Here is a 19952-nt window from a genome sequence, read left to right on the forward strand (position 1 = left end):
GCAAACAGAAAAAGGAGCCCAAGGGGAGGAGGGGAAAAAGCTTGCGCTCTGGGACCCGGGTCAGACACACGGCACCAGGAAGAGCGTGCCCATGCCTGTTCTAAGCTCAGCTGATTTTGGTTATAAAGAATTAAAACTGAAAATGAAGGCCTCTTTGCCATCTCCTGCCACTTCCTCTGAATGGGCCCTCGCCAGAGGGACGGGGACGGGGCACGGGCAGCCTTGGAAAGCAATGAGGCTTCCGTGCCTCATTTTGGTAGTGTTATGATCGCGGTTGTGGTGACCACATTATACACATCTGTAAGTAGGTAACACCGCGGAGCACTAAATGTTAGTGGCCCGGCCCCGGGTCCCCGGGAACCTGAAGCGCCTGACTCAAGTGCAGTCAAGCTGAGAACACCTGCCCCACTTGGCCACAGCTCTCGAGACATCCTGGTGCACATGCGACAAGCCGGCAGCACGGAAAACAGGGAGAGCAAGAACATTCTCTGGCTGCTGCCGGGACACAGCAACGACTCCAGCAAACAGTCCAGGGTATAAAGTACATCTCTCACGTTTTTAAAATGATACGATCTCAAACACATTACTTGGTGAGCTTTCGATTTTATTAGAAACGTGTCCTGAGAACAGTCGAGAAGCCGCGCTCGTGGATGCGACAGGTCACGTTACCGGTTCCACAAAGATCTTCCAGAGCTCCTGCAGCCAACAGAGAAAGCAGATTCCCGAGGTTCGCAAAGGAGACCTCACAGTGTCAGAGAGGGAGTAATCAGCGAAGGACAAGAGTCCCACGACACGGGAACCACGGGCAGCACCACGCCAGCGCAGGAGCGAGGAGCTGCTTCTGATTGTCAGCGGCTCTGGGCTGCTCTTTCTGCCCCGCTATGGGAGAGGCGCTGGATGGCTAAGTCCTGGCATTCATCCAAGACGCATGAGGATGTCACATGATCAAAATGGACCAGAAGAATGGCAGCAAGTCGCCATTTCTCCATTCGGGGAGATCTTAAGTGCCGCGTCCCGGGACTGCTGAATTTCTTTCTTTCTTTCTTTTTTTTTTTAGTACCTTGTTTTTTAAATTAAAAAAAAATTTTTTTTTTATTTTAATAAACATATAATGTGTTTTTATCCCCAGGGGTACAGGTCTGTGAATCGCTAGGTTTACACATTTCACAGCACTCATTATAGCCCATACCCTCCCCAATGTCCATTTCCCCCCACCACCCTCTCCCGTCCCCCCTCCCCCCCGCAACCCTCAGTCTGTTTCTTGAGATTGCGTCTTTTATGGTTTGTCTCCCTCCCAATCCCATCTTTTCATTTTTTCTTTTCCTACCTCCCCCCAAACCCCCCCACCTTGCATCTCCACTTCCTCATATCAAAGAGATCATATGATAGTTGTCTTTCTCCGATTGACTTATTTCGCTAAGCATGATACCCTCTAGTTCCATCCACGTCGTCGCAAATGGCAAGATTTCATGTCTTTTGATGGCTGCATAGTATTCCATTGTGTATATATACCACATCTTCTTTATCCATTCATCTGTTGATGGACATCTAGGCTCTTTCCACAGTTTGGCTATTGTGGACACTGCTGCTATAAACATTCGGGTGCACGTGCCCCTTCGGAGCACGTTTGTATCTTTAGGATATATACCCAGTAGTGCAATTGCTGGGTCGTAGGGTAGCTCTATTTTCAGTTTTTTGGGGCTGCTGAATTTCTTAAGGAGCTGATTTTCCTGGCTGTGTGGTGCTCCTCCTGACATGGGCGGGTGGAGAAAGTCCAATTTCTTAGTGGAAACTCTGAGTCCTCCTCGGCGGAAGCAGACTGGGTGCCCTCTACAGGGAGACGGGCAGGGAGGCAGCGCAGCCACGAACAGGGGGCTGCTCCTCACGCACGGCAACCACACAATCCAGAGCTGGGCTTGCTTGGGAAGCGGGATGGGGAGCCTGCGAGGGAGAGCCCTCTCCCCTCTCCTCCTCACAACTAGGACTGGTCTCCACAGACCCAGAAAACGGACACAGCCACGAGGCAAAGAGAACAAGTCATTCATTTCAGACCTTTGGATTTGTAGCTCTTGGGATTTTCAAGGGTAATTTTGTTTCTTAGATTTCCCCCATGACCTGGGTTTATAAACAATAACAGCAAGTGATGTGGCTGTAGGATTAAGCCCCAGCTCTGCCGCTGTCTGGTGGCGTGACCTGCCCTGTCCTGGCATCCTCCGAGGCAGGGGAGGAAGGAGCTCGGCATGGTACCTGGCCTGTGTACCGTGACTAGGACGATGACTCTGAGGCCTAGTTTGATGGATCCACTGTGCTCAGCTGGAAGGGCCATGGGCCATCAGCTAAACTTGCCTAGTCTGAGAGGCCAGCATATTTCCAGGGCCTCCTGGGGTTCCTGCATCGAGCACCCCCCCAAGTGCCCTCGCGCTGCCTTCCTGTGTCACCAACCACCTCCTGTGCTCGGCCCTGCTTCCTCTGGAGTCTGAACTGCTCACGGGGAAAGAACACGCTCTCAAGTCCAAGGCGACGCTTGGCCTGCAGACCCACCAGCAGATGCAGTGACCCCCTAAGAATGGGGAGTCCCCATCACAGCCTTCACCTACTAGTGCTCCTCCGCCCTGACAGCACCAGGGTGCAGGGCCCGTGTCTGAAGGACCCCAGGGTCAGCAGTGTCGCGCACAGCAACAATGGCCCACACACGGTGGGGGCCGCACCTACCAGTTGCTGGATGCGCTCATAGACGAGGAGCTGTGGGAAGGAGGCCTCCACCGGCTCCACTGCGAAGCGCAGTCGGCCATCTGCGAGCCTCTCCAGCCGCTGCAGCCAGGAGCGGAAGTGATCGTAGGCCTCGCACGTGACATCCAGGTGTCTGAGCGTGAAGTTCAGCCTGCAAACAAGCAGCCGACACACATGCCTCACCTTCCTGCTGCTCCCTGACCTCACTTCCCACCAGCGGATTTTCACTGAGCCCTGAGTGCGCTTCCTTCCTGAATCTGCAGGAGAGCCCGAGAGGTAGACACAGTCACTGCTTCCGTTTTAAAGATGTGGCAACTGAGGCTCAGAGAGGCAAAGTCAGGTGCTATGATACCACCATGCGGAAAGACAGGCCCTGCCCTGAGCTACAAAGCAGAGCAGGAGGCAGACGCAGATCACTGCTGGCTGGCCTCCCCTGCCTTCTCCAAACCGCACACTAGGTGCCCGAGACCATTTCTGCAGTGACTGTATGAAGGGCAGGGCCTGAGAGCAGTGGGCAGAGAAGGCTGCTGGGAGCCATCAGAAAGGCGACTTCAGAGCATGTCCTCCCGGCCCTCCCAGTGGGGCCACTTGGCCACCTCTACACCCTAACCTGCAACACGATTAAACCTGACACTCAAATTCTTTGCTTTTTCCCTTTTCTTTCCAAGATTTTTTACTATGAGAAATTTCTGACAGTGTGATCAACCATCCCAGCTTCAACCTCATGGCTGCTGTGGTCTTTGCCTCCCCGCACACCCATACGGATTATTAAAAGCTAACGCCAGCCACCACAGCGTCTCCTCGGTAAACAGCCATGTGCATCTTGATAAGATAAAGGATCCTGTTTCTTTGTTTCACCTGAAACAAATGTGAGGACAATTCTTTACTATTTCAGTATCTAGACAGGGCAGGGCTCTTGAGGTTTCCCTTTGTCTATAAAATAAGGATCCAGGCAAGGTCCACGTGCTGTCACTGTTCCCGTGTGCCCTGAAGAAGCTCCTTGATATTATCCGTGTGAACAGCGCTGTGACGGATACGCCCAGGGGGATGGCGGCGACACAGCTGTGATCACTTCCCCAGGGCAGATTTCTAGATGCTGCACTTCTGGGTTGTTAAGTAGGGTCGGCTTCATGGCTTTTTTTCCTTTAAGATTTTATTTTTAAGTAATCTCTACACCCAATGTGGGGCCGAACTTACGACCCCAAGATCAGGAATCACATTCTCTACTGACTGAGGCGGCCAGGGGCCCCGGTTTTATTCCAATTGCTTTTAGAAGAGCTGTGCCCCAGCACAGGAGTAGGAGAAAACAGGGTCAAGTGTCCAGTACTGTGTCCGCCACAAAACAGACACGCCCTCAGCGGGAGCCCTAATGCCTTAGGATGTTCAAGTGCAAACGTCCTGGAGGGGCTCCGTCTGGATTGGGAGAAGACAGGCATTCGTGGGGCCCTGAGGAGACAGATGGTGTCCCAAAGGGGACATTCACAAAGAGAGGCTCTTGACAGAGCGGTGGCCGCGTGGAGCACGGGTGTGTTTATGGGCTCGTCCGCTCACAGGTCAGCCAAGACGGGTTCCCTGCTGCCCTCCCCAGCCTTCCTCTCCTCTCCGGTGAGGTGGGGGCAGGCGGATAACAGGAGGCCACATGGGTAAGGGGTGGCACGGGCTGGTACCCAACAGGTGCTCAGTGAGCAAGTGTCAGGATGACACTGATAAGTGCGCTCGGAAGGGGGTGTCTGGTTCTCGGGGGCATGGAGCTCACCTCTTCTCCACAGACAGAATGGCTGTGCAGGCGTTTTCCAGTTTCTGAACGAGGCGGGACAGCGTTCTAAACAGAGCGTCTGTTAGGTCATCATCGTAAAACACTGCAGGGAAGGTAACGGGCAACGGGAAAATGCAACCATCAGGGAGATCTGTCCCTCGGAGGACCCCGCACACTGCACCTGGTTGCCATGAACGTGCAGTGGCAGCAGCTCACAGGCTGAAAACCGCAGATGAGTGCGGCAGGATACCTGAGAGGGCTCCCCGAGGGGCGCGATCACCATGATTGGGACATCTTACCTTCGGCAGCGAGCAGGATGGTGGTGTGGCTGTACAGGTCGGAGACGTCCTCCTGCGACCAGCTGAAGGGGACCTCCGGGTCTGTGAAAGAAAAGCCGTGTTGCACACGTTCAGCTCTGAGGCTGAAAGAAGCCGCAGGAGAGGAAACAGAGCTGGGGGTAGCTTGGAACGGAGGGTACCGCCAGGCAGGTCTGAATCCTAGCGCCCCAGCTTCAGGGCCATGGGTGCCCATGTGGCTGCCAGGGGTCTGCCTCCGCCATTGAGGGGCAGGTACTGCTGCCCCCGCAAACTTGCTGAGTGACCCCGAGAAAGGGGTTTCACCTCTGCACCAGAACGGGCATAGTGATGCTGCCCTCAAGGGCTGCTGGGGAGGTCACCTAGGTGCTAAATGTTTGGCAGGTGACAGAAGTTTTCATACAAAGAGCAACCAAGTATGCAGGTCTAAAACTGCCTCTATAATAAATGTAGAAAACTCTCCCACCCAGTTGGCTCTGAAGCCACATGGCCAACTCCCCACCATGGGCAGAGGACAGAGCACTGTGTCGGAAGGCTGCCTCCCAGCCCTGGGCAGGTGTGAACCCGGAGCATCCGTCCTCACCTGGAACTCGGGGGTTTCTGTGCCTACTGTACAGGGACACTGCCAGTCTGAGTGACAGAGCAGGTGGGAGCTGCCTGCAACTGTCATTCATCGGCTGATGGAGCAGAGTGGCTATGAGCCAAGGGACTGTGGGGACAACCGGGATCATCTGCTCAGCCCAGGCCACGGGGCTGACATCCCAGAGGTGGGACAAAGGGCCATGAGTCTGGCAGGACGCAGGACAGGGAGATGCGCACCTGTGCATAGATCGTCTTTGAGCCAGTCCAGTTCTTTGACCTTAACTACACCGCCTGCAAAAGCAAAACCAAGCAGAATGTCCAACTCAAAACAGAGAAAAGGCTAACCCTTCCCGTTCTATGCCCAAGTCCCTCCGTCCCTCCACCAATAGCCTCTCCACGTTCTTCCTTCCCTGCACAATTTTTGAGTGCTAGGTCTCTGGTGTGGCATTGGACACAGGGAATACAAAGGTATAGAAGGCGTGTTCCTGTCCTCGGGGACCAGCAGCCCAGGAGAGGCTGGCCGGCCAGTGCGCACCAACCAGGCCATGTGGTCAGGGCATAGCTCAGAGATGTGCCAGGGGGAAGGGAGGAGGACGGAGCTCTGGTTGCAGCCTGGGGTGTCAGGGGGGACACGTTCTTCAAAGAGAACGTGAGTCATGTCTGCTCCTCCCTTCCAGTTCTTGTTGACTGGGCATTCAGTGGTGTGATGGGGGATCATGTAGACAGGCCCCTGCCCTGTGGAGCGTGTGGCCGAGTGGGGTGGCAGATACCTCTCAACTAGTCACAGGGCAAAGGTTTGAGGTGAAATGAGGCTCTGGTAGGGAACCGTGATCTCGTCTGGAGGTCCAGGGATCTGAGTATGATGAGGAACTGACAGGAGGGGGCGGGACCCTCAGACAGGCCAGGACAGCTGGCATGGAGCGGGTCCTGGGAGGCAGGGCCTACAGACGACAGGGCCAGACCGCCACGGGATCTGGGGCAGACAGAAGGGCTCAGTGTCCACTCAGACAGCAACGGGAGACCTCGGAAGGGTCTCAAGCCCGAGGGCTGGAGTGACCTGATCTGAGTGGGTAAGTGCCCCCCAGGCTGCTCGGAGAAGGTCTGGACAGGAAGTCCGGGGAGGAGAGGCTGCCAGCATCTATCATGTCAGCTCTTTCTGTGGGTGCTGCAGAAATCCAACAATCAGGCAGACGAGGGTGGGAGGACGGTCCACGCAAAGGGGAGAGCATATGAACTGAGTGCTCGGCTTGCTGGACAGGGTGGGACGGGGGCTGGACAGCAAGGCCGTCAGGGGGCGAGGCAGGAAAAGGAGGCAGGGGTCAGACCAGGAGGTTTGGGAGCCAGAGGACAAGCCTGGACGTCACCCCAGTGTGGAGTGAAGCGCCTGGCTTGCGTTTTTGAAACGTCACTCTAGATGCTACATGGAGGATAGCCTGGGTGGGTCGGACAAGAAGCCGGGAGATCAGGTGGGGGCTGATGTGACGTCCAGGAGGGGGAGAGCTAAAGCAGGATGCAGCAGTGGGCGTGGGAGGAGAGGATGATGGAGGGACAGAATTGCCGTGTGCGGAGCTCTGTGAAGCCAAAGGACTGTGCTCACCCGGCTCTGCACACCCAGCTCCAGGGTCACGGCACAGGGTGTTTGTCCCACCCGCCCAACAGAAAACCCTCCCTCCCAGGGGGAAGAGCCTCTGGGCCTCACCTCCAGCAGCAGTCAGGTGGCCGTTGAGGGCAATGTTTCGCTGGCACATGGCCAAGAGATCTGCACCGACATCTGGAACGACAGAAGGGCACGTCATGAAACCCCAGCCACCACGGCACTCTCGTCTCCAGGGTCGACAGCCTGACTGCAGAGAGGTGCAAAATGGAAAGTCAAGTTTCTCCTGTGTGTTTACTGCCAACGTGAACTACGTTCACTTTAAGGCCCTTTTTAACCATGTATCCCTTTGGTAAGAGATGATGGTGCTGGTAGGGATGGACTGTGCAGTCCAGAGGGAAGGGGTGAGCGCTCCTGTCTTGAGTGTGTATGAAAGAAACAGGCGTGGGTTTTTGCATGTGATTCACTGAGACATATGCTGGGGGCGTGCTCTTGGGCATGCTGTCGTGGCCACCCGTATCTCCTGAGCTGCCCGGTGCTCTGATGTGGTGGGGCTTCCCTTTCTTTGCGCAGAACCGATCCTCAGTACCACACATCCTTGAAGGGGCATTGGGTGCAGGGCTGCGGGTACTTTACCAAAACTGGATTTTCACTTAGGAGAGTGTACGCATAGAAGGCACAGAAAGCTGTGTGAGTGACCTTTGCCTGGCCCACTAGAGCTGTGGATGCCCTGACCCCGTCCCATCACCCACTGAGGACTCTCCATTCCAGGGAACATGCAGAGCCTGGGACACACCTATCCCTTTCTTGGGGCCACTGGGTAGAGAGAACATTGATGGTGTGTGCCTCACAGCACACAACCAGTTTAGCAGCTTGTAAGGCTTTATGGGAGCTTTTGTTCAAATAGATCTTCTGTGGGATTCTAACATATAAAACAGGTAAGGGAGAGCAGCTTTGGCTGAGTGGCAGCAGGAGACCAGAGCCCTGGGGCTGCCCCCCAATTATCCCTTTGCCTGCCCCTGAGGGAGGGCACAGAACTCTGCTCCATGAAAACCAGTCTGAACCCTGGGTGCACTCCCCCACCCCCACACCTGCCATGTGACAGTGGCCGTGCGTATGACCTGGGGCGCTTGACCTTACTCTTAGTCTGCCCATTGGATGAAGGATGGTGATAGGGTCCCTGGCTCCTGCCCAGGGTCACTGTGAAGTCACAGGCAGGCGCTGAAGCCCGTGAAAGGCTTTGCCAACTAGAAGGTGCTATGTAGATGCAAGCTCCCTTCTTTGTACCAGGAAACCCCCTCTCAAGGATAAGACAACTTGACTATATGCTGCTGTTGGGCACCAGGCACAGGCAAAGCTCTTGGGTGGTGCATGATGGCGTGACTCCGGGAAGGGCTCGCTGACAATTCACAGGCACCCTGGCATGGAACGGAACCGGGGGCTGCCCCACACACTCCTGGCCAGTGGCCAACGCGGAGTATCTGGAAAGTGTGCCAGCATCAGAGGGATCCCTAATTTCCCCTTCCTGTCTCAGAAGCAATAAAATGGGCACTGTGGGGACAGGAACTGGGGATCAATGAGATGCAAAGCAGAGCAGCAGGGGTCCCCTTTCTGCAGACACTGAGGATTTAAAGTGCAGTGACACTCCCCTGATGAGATCCTACCCCTTATGAACTGGTACAGGCTTTCAGAAAAAGCGTGTGGGCTAGAGTGGGTGTAGTTGAGAGCACCACACCCTTGGAAAATTCCGGGTGTCACCACTGAACTGCGGCTACGTGACATGCCATCACTGCTGCGACGGTGGGGAGAGGGGGATTCTACGGCACTTTCTATAACATTTCAGCAGCTTCTATGTGAGTCTAATGCTACTTCAAATAAAAACTGAGAAAGAAATCACTTGGCAACATGTATCAAAAGCTTAAAAAAGGGTGCCTGGGTGGCTCAGTCGTTGGGCATCTGCCCAAGGTCCTGCGATCGAGCCTCGCGTCGGGCTCCCTGCTCAATGGGAGGCCTGCTTCTCCTTCTCCCACTCTCCCTGCTTGTGTTCCCTCTCTCGTTGTCTCTCTGTCAAATAAATAAATAAAATCTTAAAAAAAAAAAAAAAGGCTAAAAAGGGTCATACCTGCTTCTAGGAACCTAATCAGAGGATCAGCAGACAATGGTGTTGACTGCAGGGCAACTGAGAAAGTTGCAAATAAAAAACAAAAACGCCAAAACACATGGGAACAACCAAAATGTCCAGACACAGGAAAATGGGTTAAAAAAAAAAGATGAAATATTACCTGGTCATTAAAAGTCATATTTATAATTTCTAGTGATTTTGGAAAATACTCTCAAAAAAATGTTTTCCCGCATTTTTGGGCAACATACAGCAACGAATATATAGTCTGATTTCTGCTACTACTTGGGAGTATGTATACTCGGAGAAAAAGGAGAAAGATGATAAAAAAAAAAAATACACAAACAGTTCAAGTAATGGTTCTAAAGCTCCAGGAGGACCGAGACTCTGTCTTATTCACTCCTGGATCTCCTGCATCTTGGACCGTATCCGCATAGAGTGGGCACATGATAAACTGCATACTATTGAACGAATCTGGGGATTGTAAAAGTCTGAGTCAATTTGACTTGCCATCCTAAGAAGTTTCCACTTCCGAGGCAAGTACTATAGTAGACAAGTTCTTCCTAGACAAGTACTATGGTAGGCGAGACTTCTATACCGGGGAAAAAGCATGAAGCCTATTTCCAAGCCTTATAAAAGGTGGGGCCCTCCTGGTTTTCTGAGCCTTCCATGCTTCCGTGGGCTGTGAGAGGAGGTGCGGGCAGGGCAGCGGGGCCTCCCGCACTGTTAGTGCTCCTGCACCTGCGGGCGGTGCTGGGCCATCCCCGTGTTACTGAGAAAACAGCAGAGGGTGCAGAAAACCAGTGGAAAGGGGTGGAAAAGTCAACAGTCATTTCCGGCTGTTCTGCCTCACTTTCTGACAGGCAGGCAGGCCCTGAGAGGAGACCACTTCCCCTTAGCCTGCGACGGGGAGCCTACCTGTACAGTAAACGGTACGCGCCACGGTGGCTGCGATGATGCTGGCCAGCCCCGTGCCCGCCCCGAGCTCCAGTACGGTGCGTCCCTGGAAGAGGTCCCGTTGGAACAGGATGTAGTCAGCCAGGAGCAGGGCACCCCGCCACACCTGGGGGAGAGACGGACAAGGAATGACAACTGATGTGAGGCTCCAGGGAGACCCTATGGGGCCACAGGAAGTGGACAGGACCTACCCACCTGCTTGCCAACATCCTCCAGGGGGGTGGCCATGGTGTGCTCTGGACAGGATGGAAACCAAGAGAAAGGGCCGTGAAAATGGGGACGAACAGAACACAGACAGACGAGGTGCGTGGCATCCTGCAAACACGGCCGGATGGGTGCCAGAGTTGAGCATTCTCCAGAGCGGCAGAGACCCGGGTCGTGAGACAGTCGGGAGGGGCTGTGTGAGCGTCACTCACATAACTGGGTGTCTCCACCTCTCAGCCTAGAGACGAGGGTCACTGCAGGTCCTAGACCAGCCAGGTCACCACCCACCCCCAGCCCCGACTTCACTTTACTATGCTCGGTAACTGCGCGCTAGTCACGGCGTATTTATGTCGTCTGGGCCGGCTCTATGCTGACAACAGTCACGGTGCATTCTGCATGTTTCTTATACTTAGAACCACAACAGACGTCAACAAAGTCAGTTTGAGTTTATATCCTTCTTCAGATGAACTATGAGAAGGTGTATTCTCAAGCACAAAACGTATTAGGATAAAATCTGGTGGTGGTATGGAGTACGGGGGACAGAACAGAAATAGGAGACCAAAGAGAAAAAGGAACATGGCAAGCATCCTTGCTGGTAACGAACTGGCTGGCGCATTCTGAAGCAGGAAGAGAATGGCTGTCAAATCAAAACACGCACAACACATGCGCAGTGCAGGGGGCGGGGACAACTCCACACGCACGTCAGACTTGCCCACATCAGACTACATGCTTACAATGGAACAGGAGAAGGGGACTGAGGGACCGAGGCGGGGCAGAGACCAGCAGGGTCGGAAGCAGCATGGGTGGTGCTGCCCATGCTTCCTCCATGAGGCTCTGCCCTACGAGGTGAGGGGGCAGCCTGCATGCCCCTGGTGTTTGGTCCCCCAACGCCGGGTTTGACCTCATGACCCTGAGATCAAGACCTGAGCTGAGATCAAGAGTCAGGTGCTGACTGACTGAGCCAGCCAGGTGTCCCAGCCCGGTGTCCCTCCCCTCTGGGTACTTTTTAATTGGTTTCTCAGGTGGGTCCATAACCAGAAAACAATGACCTGGTCTGTGGGTCAGAGGAAAACGATGGTCAGGAGACTGACGTATGCTCTGTACGAGGCCCCGTACAGGCACATACTGGGCATTACTTATTAAATGATCACCAAAGGGCAGTATCCTGGACCCCAGTTTATAGGTGCAAACACAGTCTCTGGGTGGGCAAGACACTTGTCAAAGGTCACCTGGCTCGCAAAGGGTTGAGGTGTGTCTAAGCCCAGCTCTGCAGGGCACCAGAGTCCAAGACCTGGTCTCTTCCCAGATGGAAGCATATGGCTGGGGATGGAACACCCAGGGGTTACCCCTGCAGCTCAAGCATTTAATCGCCTTGCCACCGAGCTCCCTCCAGAGTGGGCAGGACCGACAGCATGCAGAAAGGAAGGGCCTTACCATGAGGTCTGCGAGATGGGCAGGCTGGAAGCCTGACCATACACTGGACCTCCACTGTGGGGCTTTGTTCGCAGCCTGCAGGATACATTCCCAGGACGTTAAACACCCACACACCAGAGGCTGAACCCTCCGTACGGAATAACCAAGACTGCCACTCCTCTCGCAGGAAGGCCAATTAAGTGAAGGCTGAGAGTGAAATGAGCCATCACAGGCCCCCCAGCGCCCCCGTCCCCCCGGGACAGAACTTCCCAACATGACATAAAAACACAGGCTGTGGTGGGGCGCCTGGGTGGCTCAGTTGATTAAGCATCTGCCTTTGGCTCAGGTCATGATCCCAGGGTCCTGGAATTGAGTCCTACATTGGGCTCCCTGCTCAGTGGGGGTCTGCTTCTCCCTCTCCCTCTGCCTGGTATTCCACCTGCTTGTGCTCTCTTTCTCTGTCAAATAAATAAATAAAATATTAAAAATAAACAAACAAGAAAAAACCCCCAAAAAGAACACAGGCTCTGACATCAGACAAACCTAGATGCGAACTGTCACTCCGCCACTAACTGGCTGTGTGACCTGGGGCAAGTTCCTCAACCTCTCTGGTCTCCGTTCCCACCTCTGTGAAACGGGAAGGCTCCTCCCTAGAAAGGCTATGAGGAATAGAGGTAATCCATGGAAAACATGGAGCAGGGTTCTGCTGTGAAGTCCACATCACCCTTAATGGAATGGACTAGAACACAGCCTGCTTGGTTCTGAGCAGGCACTCACTAACTACTTGTCTCATGGGCGTGTGGATGGATGAGAGCGCTGGTGTTTTTCAGAGTGCCCTAAGTGACCCCATGCTCCCGACCCATGCCAGTGCCCAGGCTTATGGGGGCCTCAGATGCAATGATCAGACTCAACACAGAGCACTTTCCCCCCAGATGAGCAGCGCTAGGGGAGGCAAGAGTCCTGGCTGCAGAGATGGACTTAGATTCAGAACCTTCCTCACTGCCCCCCAGCTGCGTGGCACCAGGCTCGTGGCTCGCTATCTGTATACATCTCCCGAGCCCCAGAGGAGGGCTGTAAAGGCTTCTTTACACAAAGTGAGGCAGGTCAAACATCTAAACATGACAGGGGCTTAACATCACCGGCCCACTTCCTGCCCCAGCTTCCCACCAACACTGGCATTTCTAATGTGCCCGCTTCCAGGATCTGAAATCCTGGTGTCACCACACCCCTCTGCCCTGCCCCTATGGCTGGTGGTAGACACTTGCTGCTGCTTCTGCATGCCCGCTGGAACTCGTTCCCGCCCGGCTTCTGCCACATCCCCACCTCCCAGCCATCCTCCAGCTCCCGGTCCCTCTGACTGGCCTGCAGGCCTCCTCCAGATCGATTCTGGTCTACCGCCCTCTCTCCCTGCCACGCTCCGGCTCCAGAATCTCCCATGGCACCTGCTGCTGGCTGAGTCTTCTAGCAACTCTACCCTGACCCACAGCTCCAGCACGCTGAGTTGAATCAAAACATTGATGTGGGAGGTGGTGGCAGCGGGGCTCCCCAAGGGAGGCAACAGCTAAGCTGGGATATGTACAACTAGGAATGTGTTAAGAAACATGAGGCTGGGGGCAGGAAGTACCTGACTGGCTCAGTCAGTTAAGCATCCAACTCTTGATCTCAGCTCAGGTCCTGATCAAAGGTCATGGGTTCAAGCCCCACACTGGGCTCCGTGATGGGCATGGAAGGAAGGAAGGAAGGAAGGAGAAGGAAAGAGAAGAAAAGACTGAAGAAAGGAAGGTAGGCAGGTGGGGGGGAGAAGAGGCTGGGGGCAGGCCCTCCAGGAAGGAAGTGGAACACAGCAGAGGCCCACAGGTGAGAAAGCACATGGAGGGGTGTGCCCTGAGCAGAGCCATGTCAGGCAGAGCCCTGTGAGTGAGGCCCAGTTGCCTGGACTGTATCCTGAGAACAATGGGGAGCAGGAGAGGGACCTGTGTGTCCCAGACAGCTCCTCCTGCTGGCAGTGGCACTACCTGAGCTCAGTTTCAGTGTCGCTGGTTCTGGTAACTCATCTGGTTCCACTACACCCTGGCCCGGGCCCGCACACGGAGCCCATGAGCAAACGCCCTGGGCCCTGATCCACACGACAGTGCCGCACTGGTGGCAGGCGAGCCGACCTGTACTCACCTATTCTGATGATATCCTGGGGGCTGCTCTCTCGTGCTTCGTCTGCCAGGGGGTCATCTTCCTCCTGTGTTAGAATCGTGGGATGTACCTTGTCTCTTGGAGGCTCTGCTGGCTCGGAGTCCGAAGCTGCCCGCGGTCTCCGCTCCACGTCCAAATCCCCGTCCTCGTCAAGCCGAGCTCCCACCCCCTCCTGGCTGGTGCTGCCTGGCCCAGAGGGCAGTGTTTGCTCTGCAGGACCCATGCCATGACGGCCACCCTCAGCCCCGGAGTCTGTCTGTGAGTCTCGGTTCCACAGAAGCTTGAACTGGGACAGGAAAACTGGAAGGCAAGACAAACACAAAAGGAGAATTATCTCCAAGCTGTCTCCTCCTTGTAGAAAATCTGATTTCCAGGGGGCGCCTGGGTGGCTCAGTGGGTTAAAGCCTCTGCCTTCGGCTCAGGACATGATCCCAGGGTGCTGGGATGGAGCCCCACATCGGGCTCTCAGCGGGGAGCCTGCTTCCTCCTCTCTCTGCCTGCCTCTGCCTGCTTGTGATCTCTCTCTGTCAAATAAATAAATAAAATCTTAAAAAAAAAAAAAGGAAAGAAAATCTGATTTCCACTTGGACAGTTTCAAAGTCTGGTGGAAACCTCCTGGTGGAGGCCGAGTAATGGCCACAGAAAAGGCCCACTTGACTCAGCCAAGAAGCCGGAGCCACTGACAGCAGCTACAACTGATGAGCATCTATAGTGAAGGTGCTCGGCCCCCATTATCTTAGCGCTCCCTGCTGCTATGAAGATAGTGGTGCCAGCTACACTTTACAAACATGGAAACTGAGGCTTCGGGAAGTTAAGGGAGCTGACAAGGCCACACAGCTTTTGACATAGCTGAGGCAAGACCCAAACCCAGTCCGCCCAACTCCTAAACTCATGCACTTTGCACTACACTGTTCCACCTCCTACGGGCTGGAGAACAGGACAAGGACACCGAGTGGCCTTCCCCATCCGGTGACTAGAACGTCACCGAGACGAGTTTCAGTAAGAGTGTGTGTTCCAGAGAGGTGGGCTGGAGGCAGGGGTTCAAGGGTTCGAGAGGACAGTCCTGGGCTACAGTCCTCCATCTCCCCCAGGATACCTAACCCCAGGCCAGCCACTGATCTGTCCTGGATCTCCGGCTCCTGAATTCAGGGTCTAAACTGGGACACAAGGGAAAGGGGAGTATGAATCACACCCCAACAAGCTAACACAGGGTGATCAAAGCTGGGGAGGGAGGCCAGGGAGGACCTGAGTGAGGTGACGTTTGGAGTCAGGCTGGGAGGGAAGAACCTTCTGGGTTAAACAACAGCAAGGACAAAGGCACGGAGGGAAGAAGTGCGTGCGGTGTACGGATAGAAAGGAGCAGAGAAAGGTTAAATGTGAACACACAGGCAAGGCCTGTGTTGGGCTGGGCCTCACAGGCTGGGGTGAAAAGTCTGATTTTATTCTAAGAGCCAGGGGGAGCCACTGGAGGGCCTAAATCAGGGTGCTGATGTGATCAGGATTTTCAAAAGATCCCCTTGGTTGCTGCGGAGATGAGTAGGCAGAGGGTGTGCAGAGCAAAGCCAGGGAGCCCCAGTGGGAGGAGCTGGAGGCCCCCAGCCTAGTGACAAAGGGGGCCAAACTGGGATGGGACAATGGAAGCCTGAACCCTGTCTCCTGAACGGAACATGGGCTTCCTGAAGGCAGGGCTTGGCTCATTCCCTTCTACATTTCCAGCATCAAGTCCTGCCCACCCACCCCCCAATCTTGCACAAAGTAGGTGCTCAGGAAAACACAGAACTTCACTCAATGCAACAAGGGTACTTAGGAAGTGGTGTGAGGGTAACAGTTGAACAATGCAATCTACCTCGTCTTTTACCCAAAAAGAGGAATACGAGAAAGCAGAAAACAAAATGAGATTCACGGGGTGTTGGGCCCCTCTGCACGTGTCCTGGACCTTACCAGGCTGTCCCATGCCATTCAGCCGCACCATGAGGTGCCTGTGGTTCGGGGTGTAGAGGTGGACATCTGAGAGCACAGTGTCACTTTTGAAGGTGACCTCGTCCATGGCTGGGGAGGGGGCCAGCTACCAGGGCCAGGCTCTACATGAATCATGGGACAGCAGCACCTAGAAGGCAAGATCAAGTCCTCAGGACAGCTGGTCCCATAGGGGACCAAGTGTAAACACTCCCCAGCCCGGTGGTAAACAGTTTTGCTTTACCCCAGGACAAGATGCTCCCCCTTTTCAATTCTCTTTGATTTTTCCTAAAGGAGAAAGTCTCAGGGGCTTTGCAAGGGAAAAGAATCCAGCTAGAATTGTGTTATTTTGTTTGCAGTATGTTCATTTTCACAGGAATCTTTTATTTATGGCAAAGGATCTGAATTTCCATTTATACTGATTGTTTTCCTTCCCTTTCAATTTTTTTCCAACTTTTTTATTGTGAAAATATTCAAACAGACAAGAAAGTTGAGGGCATAATACACATACACATAATACACATAATACACAGCCATATACCTGCTGCTTAGATCCAGTGACGAATGCCTTTCCATATGGGGTCAATTATCTGTCTACCTGGGTTTTTGTACCCCTGAACTGAAAGTAAATTCTATACATCACATTTTATCTCAAATTCCTCTACAATGTCTCTTAAGACACGCTGTCACATAACTACAAGTATATTAGCAGATCTAAGAACATTTATGATTCCCTTGTATCATTTAAAACCTCATCACTATCCATAGCCAATTTTCCCCATTTCTCATGCAAATATCCTTTATTGCTGGTTTTTTCTAAAACAGTATTCAACCATAATTTACATTTTGTATTTAGGGACTTCTCGTTTAGTTTTTTTTTTTTATTCTAGAAGTTGACTCCTATGGTCCAGATTTGCTGCTTGAAAATGTTCTTTTGAAATTAAAAAGGGAGGGGAGTAGTATCAAAGGAAAAGCAACCAAGGCAATCACCATACAGGTGATGTACAGATGCGGAAAATTATGCAGGCAACACAGCAATAACCCAAGTGTGGAAAACCACGCCTGAGGCAAAGGGGTCAAATAGGAAGGCTCCCTCTCCAACCAAATGTTCTGCCTCATCAAAAAGCATCAAAGTAGGTGCTCAGGAAAGCACAGGACTTCACTAATGCAGCCACTTGCAGAGTCATGGGCTGGGATGCTGGGCGGGGCAGATGTAAACCTCAGGCTCCCACTTTGGGGCTATGTGACTTGGGGAAAATCACTTCACCTCTCCGGGTTCTTTCAGCTATATTCTCACCTTAAAGGGGTCCTGGGTTGTAAAGAACTGAGCAGAGTCCGTGGCCTACAGCAGTTGTTAATTCCTTGTGTTGGGGGTGGTTTTAGGCATTTGGCTCAAACCTGCCCATAAACCCTGACCACCTACAGGAGCTGTTCCTACCTGGGTAGGTGGCTGCACTAGCCGTATGTCCTAGGCATGTCATGAAACCTCTCGGGCCTCTATTTCTTCAACTGGAAAATGGGATCATCATAACCCAGGCTGTCCTCAGAGTCTGAGCGCACATAACTGGAGTTTCTACATTTAAAGACTTGCCATGGGGAAGCCAAAGTTGTATCTACACAAAAAAAATTTGTGAAAAGCTGGCCCCTTGTTAAATTAGTTTCCATGCTGGCTTTCCCACCTGACGCTAGAAGCCAGCATAAAGCCAGTGGGTTGTGAAGTGAGGCTGTGGATCTAGTAAAATGATGCAGGATTTCATGGTGCTGGTGAAAGTGACAGAGGAGAAATGCTCCATCCTCAGGCAAAAGCCCTCAACCAGTGAGGACTGGAAAATTAGGCGGCATCCAAAAAGGGGACTAAATGTCTCAAAGTTAGATGTGGCTCTCCCAGGACTGCAAGATGTCTTGGGGGAAAATTGAGAACTTCTTACATATAGTTCCTCTCTGAACACCACTATGAACATCAAACATGAGCCAAAGGATGCTGTTTCTTGCTATAGGGCAATTTTGTTGGAAAAACTACATCCCACAGGTGAGCATAAGTATACTACAATTTAAGTATAGACAAAACAAAACTCAAATTCTTCATTTCTAGTTGAATTTTCAGTTTTAAAATTCAAACTACCCAGACTTCCTGGAAATGTACCCTACAATTGAGTACCAGGAATTGGAATCCTTTTAGAGGGTTTCTCCTAGGATAAGGTTATCTGGGAATAAAGGTGTCTTGTACCTACCTCCCGCCTGTGTGATGATTAAATGAGACAATGATCAATTTTAGGGTTCAGGGCATAGTAAATGGTTTAACAAATAACAACAGTGAATACTGATCATTGTAGCAATAATTATTATTGAAGAGAGTTCTGTAAGATGGAAAAGGGCAAGAGTTTTCTACTCAGGAATAGCTGACTCAGAGTCTCTGTCTGGGAATGCTACAACTGGATGCGCTTCAGTGCCGTCCTGAGGAGAAAAAGAACACCCAGACTGCTGATGGGATGCCCCTTGGACCTCCCTGGGGCTGCAGGTTCATCCTGCAGCAGCTGGGCTCTCTAAAGCCGTGGGGGCCAGAGTCAGACGCTCTGAGCCTTTCTCCCCAAGGGTCCGCCCAAAAGCAGTTTGCTGGGATCTGAGGACTGAAATACGTCCCCGCCTCCCAGGCTTTCCCTCTGCCAGGTGCCACTCAACTCACTCACTCAACCATGGAGATTTGGGTGAAGTTCTATAACAGTTCGTGTCCAGGAGCGGGATAACGCAGGGTAGGGCGTGAGGCCTGGGAAGCTGGAGGGACCGCAGTCCAGGGCGGCTGTAGCGGCGCGCAGAGTTGGGAGTCAGGGGCTCCAGGGACCTCCTCCCCTCCCGGGCCTCCTCTTTTTGTCTTGCCGCCTGCCTGAACGCCTCTCAAAAGGCAGTCACAGTTCGGCCTCGCCCTCCCTTCTTAATCCGGAATTGAGGGGGCTGCTTGGACCCGGGACCCACCCGACAACAGGGCTCCTTCTCCCACCACCGTCGCTCGGCAGGGGACACTGAGGCCCAGTGGGGACTCGGCCTTCAGGTCGGTGGGGGCCCTGTTTCAAGGTTAGGCTCCCTGCCAGGACGCTCCCTGCAATCTCCCCATCCCGCCGCCTCTCCCGAGAGCTTACCTGCCACGGGCTGCAGAAGGAAGTCCGACGGAATCCTACAGCCGCCCGGCTCAGGCGGCCGCCATAGTAGGCGGCCTGCGCAGGCGCGGCCACGCCCCTCCGCGCGCGCCCGCCGCCGCCGCGCCGTGGCCACGCCCACCCGCCGAGGCTGCCCTGGCGGCGGCGTCCGCGGTACACGTCTGTGGCTAGAAGCTGTGGGACTTCGTTCCCCGCACTTTGTGCCTTTCGCCTTTCACGAGCCTGACACAGACCTGCCTTGTCGGGCCACGAGGGTCCTACCGTAAGTTATGGCCCAGCGGCAGTCCTACTTCGTGGTCACCTCTTCCGGGAGACTTCCTGGAGTCCCCCTTCTGCAGCTCATGTTGACCCGTGTCTGGGCTCTTCTCGTTCAGAGCACCTGTGACTCCGGTTGTGAGACCTGTTCACCTGCCTCCATCACTGGGGTCTGAGTGCATGGGGGGCAGAGGAAGCTGCTGGTCCGCATCTGCAACCCACGCTGGACTTACCTCAGTCCAAAACGGGACATAGATTAACGCTCGTAAAGCAATTAGCATCAGCAGCTCAACTTAGAAGTTTTACATATATATATAAAATTTTTTTGAGAAGCTTTTTATTTTTGTAAATTTATTTGTTTTTTTTTTCACCGTTATGAGTGTCCTCTTTAATCCCCAGCCCCGCCCATCCCCCCCCAACAATTTGTTCTATACAGTTAAGAGTCTGTTTCTTGGTTTCCCTCTCTCTCTCTCTCTCTCTGTTTTTCCTTTGCTCATTTGTTTCATTTCTTAAATGCTACGGTATGAGCGAGATCGTATGGTATTTCTCCTTCTCTGATTTATTTCATGCAGCATCATACTCCCTAGCTCGATCCATGTCATTGCAAATGGCAACTTCATTCTTTTTGATGGGTGAATAGTATTCCGTTTTCTATCATCCATTCGTCAGTCCATGGACACTTGGGCTGCTTCAGTATCTTGGCTATTGTAAATAATGTTGCTATAACAAAGGG

The 19952-nt window shown here is 53.2% G+C and overlaps 1 protein-coding gene across 4 annotated transcripts; it reads right to left on the bottom strand.

Annotated features, from left to right (window-relative positions):
- Positions 1-585: 585 nt before the first annotated feature.
- Positions 586-19034, bottom strand: METTL22 (methyltransferase 22, Kin17 lysine). 4 transcript variants are annotated; one of them, XM_080830276.1, is made up of 11 exons: positions 18947-19034; positions 15798-15963; positions 13839-14156; positions 10248-10288; positions 10014-10158; positions 7082-7153; positions 5620-5673; positions 4786-4866; positions 4487-4589; positions 2713-2881; positions 586-1060 (listed from the first exon to the last, which is right to left on the bottom strand). In XM_080830276.1, exons 2-11 carry the CDS (start codon positions 15901-15903, stop codon positions 1001-1003), a joined length of 1149 nt encoding a protein of 382 aa, XP_080686402.1. In that variant the 5' UTR covers positions 15904-15963; positions 18947-19034; the 3' UTR covers positions 586-1000. The 4 variants fall into 4 exon arrangements, with proteins under 4 accessions (XP_080686402.1, XP_080686404.1, XP_080686403.1 ...); XM_080830277.1 differs by having other exon boundaries at positions 587-696; XM_080830278.1 differs by lacking the exon at positions 15798-15963 and having other exon boundaries at positions 18947-19027.
- Between the last annotated feature and the right edge of the window lie 918 nt (positions 19035-19952).

Source organism: Martes martes, assembly GCF_963455335.1.
Source record: "Martes martes genome assembly, chromosome: 18".
NCBI lineage: Eukaryota > Metazoa > Chordata > Mammalia > Carnivora > Mustelidae > Martes > Martes martes.